This window comes from Oncorhynchus clarkii, chromosome 3, assembly GCF_045791955.1.
Source record: "Oncorhynchus clarkii lewisi isolate Uvic-CL-2024 chromosome 3, UVic_Ocla_1.0, whole genome shotgun sequence".
In the NCBI taxonomy this organism is placed as follows: Eukaryota; Metazoa; Chordata; class Actinopteri; order Salmoniformes; family Salmonidae; genus Oncorhynchus; species Oncorhynchus clarkii.
This window is the reverse complement of record NC_092149.1, coordinates 77,929,881-77,947,380: the sequence shown is the minus strand read 5'-3', so window position 1 is coordinate 77,947,380 and position 17,500 is coordinate 77,929,881. Positions and strand designations below refer to the sequence as shown.

The following is a 17,500-nucleotide window of genomic DNA, read 5'->3' as shown; positions in this document are numbered from 1 at the left end:
ACATCCAGTGACTCAGGGGGAGCACGGTAGTTTACATATTGAGAAACATCCAGTGACTCAGGGGGAGCACGATAGTGTACATATTGAGAAACATCCAGTGACTCAGGGGGAGCCATGTAGTGTACATATTGAGAAACATCCAGTGACTCAGGGGGAGCACGGTAGTGTACATATTGAGAAACATCCAGTGACTCAGGGGAGCACGGTAGTGTACATATTGAGAAACATCCAGTGACTCAAGGGGAGCCATGTAGTGTACATATTGAGAAACATCCAGTGTCTCAGGGGGAGCTCGGTAGTGAACATATTGAGAAACATCCAGTGACTCAGGGGGAGCACGGTAGTATGCATATTGAGAAACATCCAGTGACTCAGGGGAGCACGGTAGTATGCATATTGAGAAACATCCAGTGACTCAGGGGGAGAACGGTAGTATGCATATTGAGAAACATCCAGTGACTCAGGGGGAGCCCGGTAGTGTACATATTGAGAAACATCCAGTGACTTAGGGGGAGCCCGGTAGTGTACATATTGAGAAACATCCAGTGACTCAGGGGGAGCACGGTAGTGTACATATTGAGAAACATCCAGTGACTTAGGGGGAGCCCGGTAGTGTACATATTGAGAAACATCCAGTGACTCAGGGGGAGCACGGTAGTGTACATATTGAGAAACATCCAGTGACTCAGGGGGAGCCCGGTAGTGTACATATTGAGAAACATCCAGTGACTCAGGGGGAGCACGGTAGTGTACATATTGAGAAACATCCAGTGACTCAGGAGGAGCACGGTCGTGTACATATTGAGAAAGAACCTATTATTAACACTAAGCCGGCAGTTCAGTGACTGGTCCTGATACTTCCTTCTGTCCTCTCATCCATGTTAAGACCTAGTTTGTTGAACAAGAACATTGTGTTGACATGGGACTGGAAGGATCAGCAGTATGGATGTTTGTTTTGCATGTGGTTGGAAGGGCTACCGGTCTGTCAAAGCTTTGAATTACGCTGACTAAACTGTGCCACTAGCACCAGCACATTTGGAACGGTTTAAGTGTCTTGTTTCTGGTGCTTTGATGACCTATAAAACAGCGCTCAGCCTGGGGTGTGTGATGTCATTGGCATGTTATGAGAACAATCAGTCAAAGGCACAGAACCAAAGAATGCAGTTATCCAGACAGGCTGACTTCACATGTAGCAACACGTGTCTCTTTGTAACACTCTATCTCTCTTCTGTCTGCACCTGCATGTACAGTTCTTCACTCCGCCAAGCATCATGATGTACTACTGCTCACAACAGGGACACCTTGTTGAATAGGCATTTCCAGAACACAACAATGTATTCATTGGGTGCTGCACATCTGACACACACACACACACACACACACACGCTCACCACAGTGACAGCATCGTTGAACAGGCACTCTCCAAACACCACGATGTAGAGCTGCTCGTTGACAGAGACATCCTCGAACACGCTGAGCACGGCCACTGGGTCCACAGCTGAGATGATGGCGGCAAACAGCATGTTCTCCTGAAGGTTAATGTCCTGCACCTCAAACGCCTCGATCTGACACACCGCATACAGAGACATCCCTATCCCAATGCTGTTCCACAGGGTGCCCACCACCGCAAACCAAAGCACCTGTAGGCAGAAGATGGTAAGGGAACTTCCATTGTTCAATGAGGCATAACGTGAATCATTATTTGGCAAATGGTTCACTTAACAGAATGGAATAAAGCAAGTATATTTCTGTATTGGTTGAAATGTACACTAATTCTTAGAGTATTTTTTTATTTTACCCCCTTTTCTCCCCAATTTCGTGGTATCCAATTGTTAGTAGTTCCTATCTTGTCTCATCGCTACAACTCCTGTACGGGCTCAGGAGAGCCGAAGGTCGAAAGCCATGCGTCCTCCGAAACACAACCCAGCCAAGCCGCATTGCTTCTTAACACAGAGTGCATCCAACCCGGAATCCAGCCGCACCAATGTGTCGGAGGAAACACTGTGCACCTGGCGACCTGGTTAGCGTGCACTGCGCCCGGCCCGCCACAAGAGTCGCTAGTGCGCGATGAGACAAGGATATCCCTACCGGCCAAACCCTTCCTAACCCGGATGACGCTAGGCCAATTGCGCGTCGCCCCATGGACCTCCAGAGGTCAGTGTCAGAGAAACCGGCCCCTTGAGTCCCTCCAGAGACCATAATTAATATTGGTATTAGCGCACCGTTCCCACGTTCTCGAAGAAAGGTCGCGTGGGCATAAAGTATCCAGACTCCAGTACGATGGGAGGCAGCATGAAGAGGAAGAAGACATTGTAGCTGAGCACAGCAGGGGGCTCCTCGTGGACAGAGTGCATGATGGCCCCTACAATCAGCCCAATACTGATCAGGAGACATGACTCTGGGACCCAGAAGGTAATCTTGTGGTACACATGGAAACCTGTGAGAGAAAGAGGTTGAAGGTCAGATACTGTACATGACAGATACACTATATATACAAACGTATGGGGACACCCCTTCAAATGAATGGATTCGGTTATTTCAGCAACATCCGTCGCTGACAGGTGTATAAAATCGAGCACACAGCCATGCAATCTCCATAGACAAACACTGGTGGTAGAATGGCTTTGCTGAAGAGATCAGTGACATTCAACGTGGCACCGTCATAGGATGCCACCTTTCCAACAAGTCAGTTCGTAAAATTTCTGCCCTGCTAGAGCTGCCCCTGTCAACGGTAAGTGCTGTTATTGTAAAGTGGAAACGTCTAGGAGCAACAGTTGCTCAGCAGTGAAGTGGTAGGCCACACAAGCTCACAGAGTGGGACCGCCAAGTGCTGAATCGTCTATCCTCGGTTGCAATACTCACTAGCAAGTTCTAATCTGCCTCTGGAAGCAACGTCAGCACAAGAACTGTTCATCGGGAGCTTCATGAAATGGGATTCCATGGCCGAGCAGCCGCACACAAGCCTATGATCACCATGCGCAATGCCAAGCATCGGCTGGAGTGATATGAAGCTCATCACCATTGGACTCTGGAGCAGTGGAAATGCGTTCTCTGGAGCAATCAATCACGCTTCACCATCTAACAGTCTGACGGACTAATCTGGGTTTGGTGGATGCCAGGAGAACGCTACCAGTCCGAATGCATAGTGCCAACTGTAAAGTTTCGTGGAAGAGGAATAATGTTCTGGGGCTGTGTTTCTTGGTTTGGGCTAGGCCCCTTAGTTCCAGTGAAGGAAAATCTTAACGTTACAGCATACAGTGCCATTCTGGACGATTCTGTGCTTCCAACTTTGTGGCAACAGTTTGGGGAAGGCCCTTTGCTGTTTCAGCATAACAATGCCCCCGTCCACAAAGCGAGGACCATACAGAAATGGTTTGTCGACATCGGTGTGGAATAACTTGACTCGCCTGCACAGAGCCCTGACCTTAACCCCATCGAACACCTTTGGGATGAATTGGAACGCTGACTGCGAGCCAGGACTAATCACCCAACATCGGTGCCTAACCTCACTAATGCTCTTGTGGCTGAATGGAAGAAAGTCCCTGCAGCAATGTTCCAACCTCTAGTGGAAAGCCTTCCATATTAATGCCTATGATTTTGGAATGAGATGTTCGACGAGCAGGTGTCCACATACTTTTGGTCATATAGTGTATATGCCAGGCTCTAGAACACCCTGTGGTCTTTATGGGCCTACACATGAGACAAACATAGATGGGGAATGAGGAGGTTTACATTTAAGCAATAAGGCACGAGGGGGTGTGGTATATGGCCAATGTACCATGGCCAAGGGGTGTTCTTATGTACCACGCAACGCGGAGTGCCTGGATACAGCCCTTAGTCGTGGTATATTGTCCATATCCCACAAAACCCCGAAGTGCCTTATTGCTATTATAAACTGGTTACCAATGTAATTAGAGCAGTAAAAATACATGTTTTGTCATACCCGTAGTATATGATATACAGTGCCTTGTGAAAGTATTCGGCCCCCTTGAACTTTGCGACCTTTTGCCACATTTCAGGCTTCAAACATAAAGATATAAAACTGTATTTTTTTGTGAAGAATCAACAACAAGTGGGACACAATCATGAAGTGGAACGACATTTATTGGATATTTCAAAAAAATTTAACAAATCAAAAACTGAAAAATTGGGCGTGCAAAATTATTCAGCCCCTTTACTTTCAGTGCAGCAAACTCTCTCCAGAAGTTCAGTGAGGATCTCTGAATGATCCAATGTTGACCTAAATGACTAATGATGATAAATACAATCCACCTGTGTGTAATCAAGTCTCCGTATAAATGCACCTGCACTGTGATAGTCTAAGAGGTCCGTCGAAAGCGCAGAGAGCATCATGAAGAACAAGGAACACACCAGGCAGGGCCAAGATACTGTTGTGAAGAAGTTTAAAGCTGGATTTGGATACAAAAATATTTCCCAAGCTTTAAACATCCCAAGGAGCACTGTGCAAGCGATAATATTGAAATGGAAGGAGTATCAGACCACTGCAAATCTACCAAGACCTGGCCGTCCCTCTAAACTTTCAGCTCATACAAGGAGAAGACTGATCAGAGATGCAGCCAAGAGGCCCATGATCACTCTGGATGAACTGCAGAGATCTACAGCTGAGGTGGGAGACTCTGTCCATAGGACAACAATCAGTCGTATATTGCACAAATCTGGCCTTTATGGAAGAGTGGCAAGAAGAAAGCCATTTCTTAAAGATATCCATAAAAAGTGTAGTTTAAAGTTTGCCACAAGCCACCTGGGAGACACACCAAACATGTGGAAGAAGGTGCTCTGGTCAGATGAAACCAAAATTGAACTTTTTGGCAACAATGCAAAACGTTATGTTTGGCGTAAAAGCAACACAGCTGAACACACCATCCCCACTGTCAAACATGGTGGTGGCAGCATCATGGTTTGGGCCTGCTTTTCTTCAGCAGGGACAGGGAAGATGGTTCAAATTGATGGGAAGATGGATGGAGCCAAATACAGGACCATTCTGGAAGAAAACCTGATGGAGTCTGCAAAAGACCTGAGACTGGGACGGAGATTTGTCTTCCAACAAGACAATGATCCAAAACATAAAGCAAAATCTACAATGGAATGGTTCAAAAATAAACATATCCAGGTGTTAGAATGGCCAAGTTAAAGTCCAGACCTGAATCCAATCGAGAATCTGTGGAAAGAACTGAAAACTGCTGTTCACAAATGCTCTCCATCCAACCTCACTGAGCTCGAGCTGTTTTGCAAGGAGGAATGGGAAAAATGTTCAGTCTCTCGATGTGCAAAACTGATAGAGACATACCCCAAGCGACTTACAGCTGTAATCGCAGCAAAAGGTTGCGCTACAAAGTATTAACTTAAAGGGGCTGAATAATTTTGCACGCCCAATTTTTCAGTTTTTAAATTGGTTAAAAAAGTTTGAAATATCCAATAAATGTCGTTCCACTTCATGATTGTGTCCCACTTGTTGTTGATTCTTCACAAAAAAATACAGTTTTATATCTTTATGTTTGAAGCCTGAAATGTGGCAAAAGGTCGCAAAGTTCAAGGGGGCCGAATACTTTCGCAAGGCACTGTACCACGGCTGTCAGCCAATCAGCATTCAGGACTCAAACCACCCAGTTTATAAGTACACATATAGCATGTGGTACTTTGTCCTCTGTAACTCAAGAGTTGTTGATAGAGCATGGCGCTTGTAACGCCAGGATAGTGGACTCGATTCCCAGGACTACCCATACCTAAAAAAGTATGCATGCAAGTCGCTTTCTGTTAAATATATTACATTATATTATATTATGAATGGTATACATGGCATGGGAGATAGCTCACTGTCTCCTCTAGAGGTTATGGTAAGTTATGAATTTCCCCCTCAAATGGTTAAGGTTAGGATAGATATATGAACCCTAGATCTGTGTCAAAGGGCAACTTCTACTACTGCCAATATGTTTTTCATTCCCATCAGCAAGGGTGTAGGAGCCGGGGGAACAGTGGGAACATGTCCCCCCCCCCCCCCCCCCCCCCCCCCCCCACAATTGCAAGATAATTAGTTGCCAGATTGTTGAGGGACTTTTATTATGAAAAGGACTCGGCTGCTGGAACTTGAGTCATTTCCATGACCCCACTCTGGGTTGTTACAAGCAGTGTGGCACTGTTCAGAACCACCATCATTACTCACTGCACCATGAAAAGTAGGCCTAATTGTGGACATACTATCAACAAATGATCTGTTGATAAGCAACTGTTCACTAAGGTTACGGTTAGGGTTAGCTTTAGAATAAGACTTTTACTGACAGTCTATAGAGCATCTACAGATGGACTATGCACATAAAGGGTTACTGTAATTGTTGTTGGCAACGATAAAGTTTAAGTAAAAAGTGTATGAATGTGAATACATTTTGATATGTTAGAATGAACGTGAACAACTATAGGCTTTCTCCTGGCTAGTAGCTATTTAGTTAGCTTTATATTTACAGTTGAGTTATTTTTTAGCTGTGTCGGGTTTTATCTAACTAGCTAAAGCTGGGTAGTTCTGGCTGTGTGAAAACCTGATAGTGAATGCTTTGAAACCATGAATACTTGCTTGCTAGTACAGAATTACTTGCACAATCACTTCCTAGGGGAAGATCTTAATTTCATACTCCTTGCGTACTCTCTCTTCGTAGCCTTCTCAAAACCCATTGGAGGAGGTCAGAGGGGAGGGATTTCTGGCTTTCTCATCCAATGGGTTTTGAGAAGGAGATGAGGAGAGAGGACGCTTAGAGTATGAAATGGAGATCTTCCCTTCTTCATCATGGATGTACCACTAGTCAAGCTTTTCATACCGCATCCCCCAGCATCCGCCCGCACCGCTCCCACCCACTACTGCAGGAACTGGTCCCAAACCCACCCTCAGTCCCGCAATGTTATTGTAGGTGTATTGCCAGCCATGGTCCCAGCAATATCCCAGCAATATCAAAATGCACAAAAATAAACATAGAAATAGGTAGCATTCCCAGAAATTCTCACATGGCCCATTATATTAAGCTATCAGTATTACCTGCTATATCAGCCAATAGTCTAGACGTAGTTTGAAGAGAGCAGACACTCTCGAGCTCCCTTTTAGAAGGATGATTTTCAGACAGAGACAAATAAATGTGTAATCAATCTATTTATTCAATAAAAAGGTACAATGCTCGTTCACCATGGTAGCATATGCGCACGTTGGGCCTTTTCCTTTTCAATTATGAATAAATATCAATATTTATTTACAGACACTGTAGTAAACTATAATGTATTCATATTTAAGTTCATTTCCTTGGAAAGAGAACTGCCAGGTGATTCTCCGCCCATGCATAGGCAGCCTACTCTATTTCATTCAGACCACACACATACTAGGCACACTTGATCTCACACCGTCAACTAAGAGAGGAGAGGTAGTCTACTGAACATGAAGCAGCAATTTCTGAGTGCGTGAATAATGATACAAAGTGGTGCTTTTAATAACAACAGGTAGACTAGGCTAACGCATACAAAGCTAACAGAGACAAAATGCATCATACCGGCACCATAAGACCGCACTCAGTTTTACCAGCATGTCACATGTGAGGAAAAAAAACTCTAGACCACCTTCACTCAATACACAGAGATGCATACAAAGCTCTCCACCGCCCTCCATTTGGCAAATATGACCATAATTCTATCCTCCTCATTCCTGCTTACAAGCAAAAACTAAAGCAGGAAGTGTCAGTGACTCGTTCAATACGGAAGTGGTCAGATGAATTACTTAAAAATCATACAATGTGATTTTCTGGATTTTTGTTTTAGATTCTGTCTCTCACAGTTGAAGTGTACCTATGATAAAAATTACAGACCTCTACATGCTTTGTAAGTAGGAAAACCTGCAAAATCGGCAGTGTATCAAATACTTGTTCTCCCCACTGTATATCTTGAAAACGTCATTGCTGACAAGCAAAACATTTTGGCAATATGTCAACAATGGACTAATGAAACAAATACCAAAAGATAGCTTCGGGGTGGAACTGTCCTTTAAGTCTAGTGGGTCTGTTGCATGTGTTAACTTCATGCAAGTTAGAGGCACCCATGATTATATATTTCTGCATTATTGTGTAGTGGAGGTTGATTAATTTCCGTTAGACCTTTCATGTCTACCTTTGTTTTTGTATTAAAATATTCTTCAACTGTGTATGTTTCTGGTTATTATCTCAGTATAATAACGGTATTATACATTGAAAATATTATGTTAAGGCTCAACCCATACAGTATGTAGAGCAGCAGTAGTAACAACCTGACATAGGGGAACTGAGAAAAATACTAGTAAATGAATCATACAGTAGCAGAGAAAGAGTACAAAATGGATGTTTAATCCAATATATATAACAGTCACACTGGTATTCCATCCAGGATGAAAGGCTATGGCCCCAAGACTGATTGGACTGCACCAGTGTAAGTGCCCCTCTGCAAGGTCCCCATTAGCCCTGTAAAATGTGCCCAATTGTAAGTTAATAATTGTCTGTATCCTTTTCTCAAAATTCACTAGAAAAAACTGCATGCCAGCCGACCCCCATAGCAAAATGTGTCCCCCCTAATGTCTGAGTCAACCCTACAGTATGCCCTTGCCCATCAGGAATGTCACACCTTACCACGAAACTGAGGTGACTTGAAGATTGAACGGGCAAATACCTTACCTCGTATTATTTCTGACTGAGTTGTTTGTCCATGGTTGTTTACTTTGCTTACCAATCTTGGCGAATGACGCGAGCAGCACCCAAAGCGTGACCTCAAACGGCACCTGTATACGGGCATAATCCATTGTGAAGACCGGGAGATTCGAGTTCTCCGCGTCGGGAAACGCTTGTGGACCCCCCGCTGGCTTGACAGGGGGTAGGACGGTCACGGAACCAGGGGGTTTGGGTGGAATCTCCGTGTATGATCCACATGGTAGACTAAGGATAACCAATCCGATGGTTAAAAAGTTAACTGCCAGTTTCATCTGGCTAAATCCTCCCATAGTACTCATACAACCAATATATTTAAAAGCTACTTGATTGAGAATTGATAAGCAGCTTTCAGCTATAAGAAGTCTACAGAAGTCGGGTGGGTGGCTGAGCCCCTCACGCACGCACTCACTCCATCCAAGGCTACGGAGTCAAAAGCCCGAGAACGGCGGTGGCACTTCATGAACAACAAACTTCACCAAATGCCATTATTTATTATAAAGTCAAGAGTGCAATCCACAATAAAACAATGATAGAATATACTATACTTCTATGCTTAAAATCAACACTGTAGGATAGAACACATTCCAGTTTGCCAAACAAAGTGTTTCTCCCAAACGGACTGTTTTTGGTGATGACAGCCCTTGACTGCTACCTATCTGCTACCTGCACCTGTGGCGCGTGAACGCACATTCCGATAGGGGCTGGGCGCGGCCCGGAACAGTTCTGATTGGAGCAGCCCTCAGGAAAATTACAAAAGACCGCCTGATTGTCTTTCGGTCACTGAAGTTTCGGTAGGCCTATAGGCTATTCAATGGGCACTTTCCTTTTCCTCATAGTTTCGGGACCTGGGTTTCAAGTTTCAACTGTACAGCTGCTAAACAAAGGAATGGAACAATATAAACCAAATGAAAAAAAGCTCCAAGAGGGCCTCACAACCTCAGCTGTAGCCTGGAGTGGAAGGACTTAACTGGGTATGCCCTTTTCAGGCTGAAATTCATATCGGCCATATTAAGCTCTTATTGGCCTACAAATCATTGTTTTGATTTGATAATAGCACTTACAGCTTTCCAAACAAAAAATGTAGACATTTATTGTCTGTTCACATATATTTTAAGTCTATTTATACAGACATTTTTATAAAAACCTGTGTAAACTGTATTTATAATTATATGGCAATATTTTAGATTGACAATAATTAGCTATTTAATAATTAGCTACAATAATAATAATAGGACCATTTTCACCCCATTTTGGAATTTCGGGGGTTTATGACATAGTCCCTCTAGTAATTTAATGGTCACCCTGTCATAGACCATGTCACAAATGTTTAGAATTGCAGATTAGCTGTAAAACTGCACATTTTACTCACTGCCTCAAGGCAATATGTGTAGAATTGCAATGCATTTTCTTTAAGAGAAAATTTAAGGCCTTTCTAGGGAGTGTTTCCTAGCCACCGTGCTTCTACACCTGCATTGCTTGCTGTTTGGGGTTTTAGGCTGGGTTTCTGTACATCACTTTGAGATATCAGCTGATGTACGAAGGGCTATATAAATAAATTTGATTTGATTTGATTTAAAAATACAACATTTTCTCAGCTTCATGGCAAAATGTGTAGAATAGCATGAGATTAGCTATAAGCAGTGGAGGAAAAAGCACCCAATTGTGATACTTGAGTAAAAGTATAGATACCTTAATAGAAAGTTACTCAAGCAAAAGTGAAAGTCAGCCAGTAAAATACTACTTGGGTAAAAGTCTAAAACTAGTTGGTTTTAAATATACTTAAATATAAAAAGTAAATGTAATTGCTAAAATATACTTAAGTATCAAAGTAAAAGTATAAATTATTTTAAAAAATCCTAATATTAAGCAAAGCAGACAGCCACATTTTCTTGTTTTTAAGGATAGCCAGGGGCACTCTCCAACACTCAGACATTATTTACAAAATATGTATTTGTGTTTAGTTAGTCTGCAAGGCCAGAAGCAGTAGGGATGACCAGGTATTATCTTGATAAGTGTGTGAATTTGATATTTTTTCTGTCCTGTACTTTTGGTTGTCAGGGAAAATGTATGGAGTAAAATGTACAGAATTTTCTTTAGGAATGTAGTGAAATAAAAGTTGACAAAAATATAGATAGTAAATGAATGTACAGAAACCCCCAAAAACGTCTTAAGTAGTACTTTAAAGTATTTTTACTTTAGTAATTTACATCACTGGCTATAAGACTGCAAGTGTTTTTCTTTGTGTAGAAAATGTAGAATTCTGTAGGCTTTCTCAGATCTTGCGGTATGCCACTGCTACAAATGGGGGATAAGTGGGTAAAAATTTAAATCCGTGCATCTTTGTAGGACTGCGCATTGCCTGTGATAGAATAGCAATAGCCAACATACACCACAAGATGGCTGTAGAATTGCAGATGTCATCTAGTGGGCAAAACACTAGTGATGCCCAGAAAGAGAAAACATCCCCGTCCCCCCGAAGTTTAATATTTGTCAATCATCAAATGTTGCCCGGAAAACAATAAAATTGCTACAAACGAATAAGCAACATATTTTTCATTTAATCTCATTTAGGCCTGTAGTAAATGTGGAATTTCCATCCAACCATTTCATGTAGTTTAATTACTTAACGCATGAAAAGTCTGATGGAAACAGGAAATGCCGGTTCAATTGTATGAATGCCAACAGGCAATTTGTTTATTCGACATGAGATAAATGGCGGTGGAAACGCATTTAAGCGCTAATATTGATATAATAACCATCATATCGAAGTACATTTGGAGTCATTCGATGATATGCTGTGTGGTCATCCCACTATGACTTGGGAAAGCATGCAGTTTATTAGGCTACAGATGAAATAAATGATGATGAACTTCAGAGGTGGTGAATGTGGAAGGTGGTGCTCCTTTCCAATGAATATCGAGGGTCTTTTTCTGGTGACATGATGATCGATGCTTGGCTGCCGTTTGACAAATACAAATAATATTGCTCTTATCCATAATAATCTCATACTGTTGGTACCCTACCCGCACTATATCTTTTAGTTGTTGGCTAGAGCGCATGTTCCAAGACCAGAGTGGGCAAAAGTTTATGTGACTAAAACATCATTCGAGTTGAAAATGCGATGAAAACCATTGTAACTTGTATTTTTCATTCAGTACATGGGAATTTAAACGCAAACATTTTTTATGTGCACTACGTCATCACGCACAGCCTTTTATCGGAAATAAGTCCGTTTGATGGAAACATCTCTGGTGGGAAAATATGCATATTGTTTTATGCAGATTTGAGAATATTGGCATGGAAATCTGTGGCAAATTGGATGGAAACCTAGTTTATATCAATCACAACATCACCATAATGTATTATGCACAAAACTGACTGCAGACGGAGCGTTAAATCGAAATGTGTCACTTGGAGCTTGGGCTAGGGCGAGTCCTTGTACATAAACCCTGGACTGCAGGTGCTATGTATTGGCTATTGAGAGGCTTTGAAGCCACCGTTCGGCCATATTGGAACTTGCCAGAAGGCACAGTCCTCCATAGGAACGAATAGAATGCTACAGTATTTCAATTAAATATTTCAAGGACAAAATGACATGTATTTAAGTATTTTGGTTGTTGTAGCGGGGACAGTAACATTAGTCATCTAAAAAAAAGTTATACTTTAAGGAAAATGTTTTCAGTCAAAAGTTTTAGAACACCCACTCATTCAATGGATTTTCTTTATTTTAACTATTTTCTACATTGTAGAATAATAGTAAAGGCATCAAAAATATAAAATAACATATATGGAATAATGTAGTGTTAAACAAATCAAAATTATTTTATATTTGAGATTCTTCAAAGTAGCCACCCTTTGACTTGATGACAGCTTTACATACTCTTGGAATTATCTCAACCAGCTTCATGAGGTAGTCACCTGGAATACATTTCAATTAACAGGTGTGCCCTGTTAAAAGTTCATTTGTGGAATTTCTTTCCAATCAGTTGTGTTGTGACAAGGTAGGGGTGGTATACAGAAGATGGCCCTATTTGGTAAAAGACCAACTCCATTTTATGGCAAGAACAGCTCAAATAAGCAAAGAGAAATGACAGTCCATCATTACTTTAAGACATGAGGGTCAGTCAATCTGGAAAATGTCAAGAACTTTGAAAGTTTCTTCTAGTGCAGTCGCAAAAACCATCAAGTGCTATGATGAAACTGGCTCTCATGAGGACCGCCACAGGAAAGGAAGACTCAGAGTTACCTCTGCTGCGGAGGATAAATGTATTAGTTACCAGTCTCAGAAATTGTACCCCAAATAAATGCTTCACAGAGTTCAAGTAACAGACACATCTCAACATCAACTGTTCAGAGGAGACTGTGTGAATCAGGCCAACATGGTCGAATTGCTGCAAAGAAACCACTACTAAAGGACCCCATTAATAAGAAGAGACTTACTTGGGCCAAGAAAAAAGCAGCCAACTAATGCTCAGCATATGTGGGAACTCCTTCAAGACTGTTGGAAATGTATTCCAGGTGAAGCTGTTTAAGAGAATGCCAAGAGTGTACAAAACTGTCATCAAGGCAAAGGGTGGCTACTTTGAATAATCTCAAATATACACTTTTTTGGTTACCACATGATTCCATACGTGTTATTTCACAGTTTTGATGTCTTCACTATTATTCTACAGAAAATGTAGAAAATAGTAAAAATAAAGAAAAACCCATGAATGAGTTGGTGTGTCCAAACTTCTGACTGGTACTGTATAAATATATATTTTATGTTTAGTTCACATAATATAATTTAAAAGTATTCATTAAAGTGTCTGTGATATATTACATGTGGTAAAACAAATGTAGACATAATTATATGCATTTTCATAGCTTCCAAAATATATTTTCAAGGTTGGGCAGTGCCAAGATGGAGGCACGGCGGCATCAGCCTAGTGCCCCTTAAATACATCTAGTGTATATATAAATCAATGGTCCTGTACGGCTGCAGACTCCATCGATTCAAGGAGGAACTGAGATGAGCATCACTAGGCTATCAAATAAACAGCACACATAGACCTACCGTTTCAATAGGGAGCCGTTACCCGTCTCTTGAAGTAAGTCTATTTAAATGCATATGTTTTTATCTCTGAAATATAATATCTGTTTAGAAGAAAAGGATGGGTTTGCATAGGCGTATATTGACAACCCACAATAAACACTGCTGAGTTGAACCGCTATTCTGTGATGCCAAGTAGAACATTTCTGTTTGCATGACATGACAATCCCGTTGTACCCGAGTTTTCGCTTGTTTTGTGTTCGCTGTCTTTATAATTGGTTATCGGAATGTGTAGGCGTAACGGGACTGCTCATATCGCCACCAACTGGTTCCCATTGAATGAAAGCAGGATAGCAGGATAGCAGATTTCATCATGACGCAATCTGTGTTATTGTCGGAGCATCATAGCCAATAACACGCTCATTGAGACTAATAGAATGATACTAATTGGATGATTGATTCACATACTAGCCTATATTTTTCCAATGATAGGTTATGTATTTTCTTCATGGCTGCATCCTATAGCCTATAGTCTTAGACCGAAGGCGGTTTGTTGACGCCTCGATCAGTTTTACAAAGAACAGCATCACTTAGGCCTACAGCAAGGGCAGTGGGTGGTTTTGCGTGTGTTTGTTAACTGTGGGCTATGTGACTGCATGGACAACACAGTCTCACAATCAATTCGTGCATATATGTACAAAATGCATTTCAGCAAATTTCGTGCGTTTTCAGCAAATTTCGTGCGTTTTTAGCAAATTTCGTTCGTTTTTGTGCGTTTTTCTGGCTTAATTCGTGAGAAAAGACACGAATTTATGTGCTTCTTAATTCGTGCGAAAAGACACAAATTTAACCAGTAGGCTACACACAAGCCTTTTCAACAACCATATAGACGTGATAGTTTATATTTAATTTTTGTTCTTAAACTCGATGTAGGATCAGGCAAAATCCCTTGAGTTGCGCACCTTATGAAGGTTTGGTCCTCGGTTGGTTGCCATGTGTCCATATCGAGTGGTGTGGTCATGATGTCTAGGTCCGCTTGTCAACGGATGTGGAAAGCATAGTGCAACCTAGGAGTTTGGTTTCTAGTTTTGAGTCGGTTGATCCACTTCCATCTCTGACACGTGGAAACCGGAGGGGGGAGGGAGGGGGTGCACTCCACACATATGCGCGTAGGCCGGAGGGGTCCAGTTAAAGAGTCGTCTGTCCGTAGGGTGGGGGTTAGGGTTAGGTCCAGTTGGAGTTAGGGTTAGGTATAGGTAGTAGAATGTTTAAGGTTAGGGTAAAGGTTAGGGTAAGGTATAGTCGGTATATGGTTGTTGCAAAGGCTTGTGTGCCTACTGGTTAAATTCGTGTCTTTTCGCACGAATTAAGTAGCACATAAATTCGTGTATTTTCGAACGAATTGAACCACACAAAAATGCACAAAAACTCACGAAATCTGCTGAAATACATTTTGTACATATATGCGCAAATTGGACGTGAGGCTGGGCTGGCATGGAGGACATGCTCAACAACGCTGTGCTTCTAGAGAGCCTTAGCTTTGATCTGTTTGATCTTTTAGCTGTTTATTGTGTGAGTGTGTGTGTTCGTGTGGTGAGTGCACACTGATTAAAGGCATTGATCTAAGCAGGGCAAGGCTATCTCTGTCACTATCCAGGCATTAACATACACCCCAAGTCTACTAAGCAATAATTTATAGCTTCAACATTATTGAATTATCCCTGACCAGTAGTGTGTGTGTGTATGTGTGTGTGTGTGTGTGTGTGTGTGTATGTGTGTGTGTGTGTGTGTGTGTGTGTGTGTGTGTGTGTGTGTGACCGTGAGTCAGACTCAGATCAGCATTGTTATGAAGATCAAGGTCTTTCTCTTCCTCATCTTCATCCTCCTCTTCCGCCTCCTCCTCTTCCGCCTCCTCCTCTTCCTCATCATCCTTTTCCTCCTATTACTCATGTTTATCCTCATCCTCCTCTTCCTCCTCATCCTCTTCCTCCTCTTACTCATCATCCTCTTCCTCCTCCTGCTCCTCCTCCTCATAATTAAAGGTCACTTTCTCATGCTTTCTGACAGTGTGGGAGTACAGTTTCCTTGTTGTCAGGGTAACAAGAGCTTCTTTGTCCTGGGTTCCTTCCTGGTTGTGTGTCAGGTTTATATCTGAGTCCCCTGAGTGTGCTCTTGGTCTGAAAACAACCATAAGTGGTGTATCTCAATAGTCTCAAGTCCCTCCTCTCTCTACATATCATTCTTTACCAACACTGACTGATCTAAGACTGTGTGTTTCACATCAGTGCAGATGAAGGAAAGGATAGAAGGATAGTCATCTTTTTAGATTGGGATCTATGTACAACTGAACTCCTTAAAACCTCTTAGATGTAAAGTCCCCTGTTTAGGGGACCCATGGTTCTGGTACCGGTTCTAACTGACATTTTCGATTATAAATCGATCTGTGGACACCGTAGATCGGAATGGCTTGCACTGAGCGTAAGCCCTGGTTCCCACAGACCCGGTAGTATTTCTGAGCCTGTGTTACCTAGGATGTGAAATCTAAAACCATCTGAAACTGTCCATCAACTCCTGGCTGATTCCTAAGTCACTGCCACTGACAAAGCACTGCAAACTACACCGTAGTGCAGCAGGAGGGAGTGGTTTCATCACTGTAGCGCATTCAGAGATCAATTCATAGCCATAAATCTAAAACAATTCATAGATTTGTAAGAAAGAAACACTTTCTGTTGTCATAGACAGACATGATTAATATGAGATGAAAGATGAGTTCCTAACAAGTCCAGGAAGCCAAGCTAAAGCTCTGGGAGACGTTCACAGAGATGGGAGCAGAAGTTTTGATCAAGAGAGACCTTTAGAAATATGCAATTTTTCTCTCACACTAAACATACAAATATGTATTTTACAGTTATGAGGAAGGTGAAATTGTATAGTTAGTCGTTTTATAATTTGATTATACTATATTTAGAAATCATATAAGTCGTTTCAAGCCTAACTCATACAGTTTTGTTAAATAGGAAATACACCATATCAAATATTTGATATTTTTACATTTGTATCATATTTGTACTGTGTACTTGAGCTTGTGTCGTCAAAAGTGACTACACCTCAGAAATGTATTTTTAAAAATATCAGAAAGGTGAGATTTGAACCTTCTTGGAGTATGCTGCATTACTAGTTATTGTTATGTAGATTATATCTATTTACATTTAACTAGTTAAGAGCTAAAGGATGTAGGAGAGAGTGGGGTAAGTTAAGAGATTTTTGACTTTTAGCATCACTTCTTCAAGGGAAATGTATTCTTTCTAACAAATATATCTACGTATATTTCAGGATGTTGTGTATCCCAGTAAATAATCTAAATTCATCTAAACGTTACAGTTTTGAAAACATAGCTGGTCCAAAAAAAGTGGTCTCTTGGCACAGCTTACCTGGGTTTGGGGTAAGTTGAGTCATGGAACAGGGTAAGCCGCCTTTCTGTACTGAATGAAATATTATCGCTACATTTTTAAAACCATGACTATCTTCATTTACCTAAACACAATTCAACACAATCACAATCGCGTTTTTGTCTTTTAGACAGTAACAAACACTTTGTAATTTATTTTATTTTTTTAACATACAGTAGGCCAGGTCCTGTTGTTACCTCATATCCCAGCATTAATGTCTTGCATTACGCCTGGGAAGAAAACACTTCAATTTGCTCAACTTGCCATTGGCTCAACCATTTGCTCAATGTACCCCA

General features: G+C 41.6%; 2 protein-coding genes across 5 annotated transcripts in view; one reads left to right on the top strand and one right to left on the bottom strand.

Annotated features, from left to right (window-relative positions):
• The window catches only part of LOC139404961 (solute carrier family 9 member 2), a 31,794-nt gene extending 22,482 nt beyond the window's left edge, over positions 1-9,312 (bottom strand). Inside the window, exons 1-3 of the mRNA XM_071147517.1 lie at positions 8,743-9,312; positions 2,223-2,437; positions 1,392-1,640 (exon numbers count right to left, since the gene is read on the bottom strand). Coding sequence (XP_071003618.1) covers positions 1,392-1,640; positions 2,223-2,437; positions 8,743-9,022 — 744 coding nt within the window. The 5' untranslated portion in view covers positions 9,023-9,312. The remainder of the gene's footprint in view (positions 1-1,391; positions 1,641-2,222; positions 2,438-8,742) is intronic.
• Positions 9,313-13,703: 4,391 nt separating this feature from the next.
• The window catches only part of LOC139404926 (inositol polyphosphate-4-phosphatase type I A-like), a 40,309-nt gene continuing 36,512 nt past the window's right edge, over positions 13,704-17,500 (top strand). For 2 of the 4 annotated variants that reach the window (XM_071147492.1, XM_071147469.1), the window contains exon 1: positions 13,728-13,813. The gene's annotated coding sequence lies outside the window, so the exon portion shown is untranslated. Of the gene's footprint in view, positions 13,814-17,500 lie in introns of all 4 variants that reach the window. The other 2 variants (XM_071147476.1, XM_071147484.1) reach the window with 2 other exon arrangements.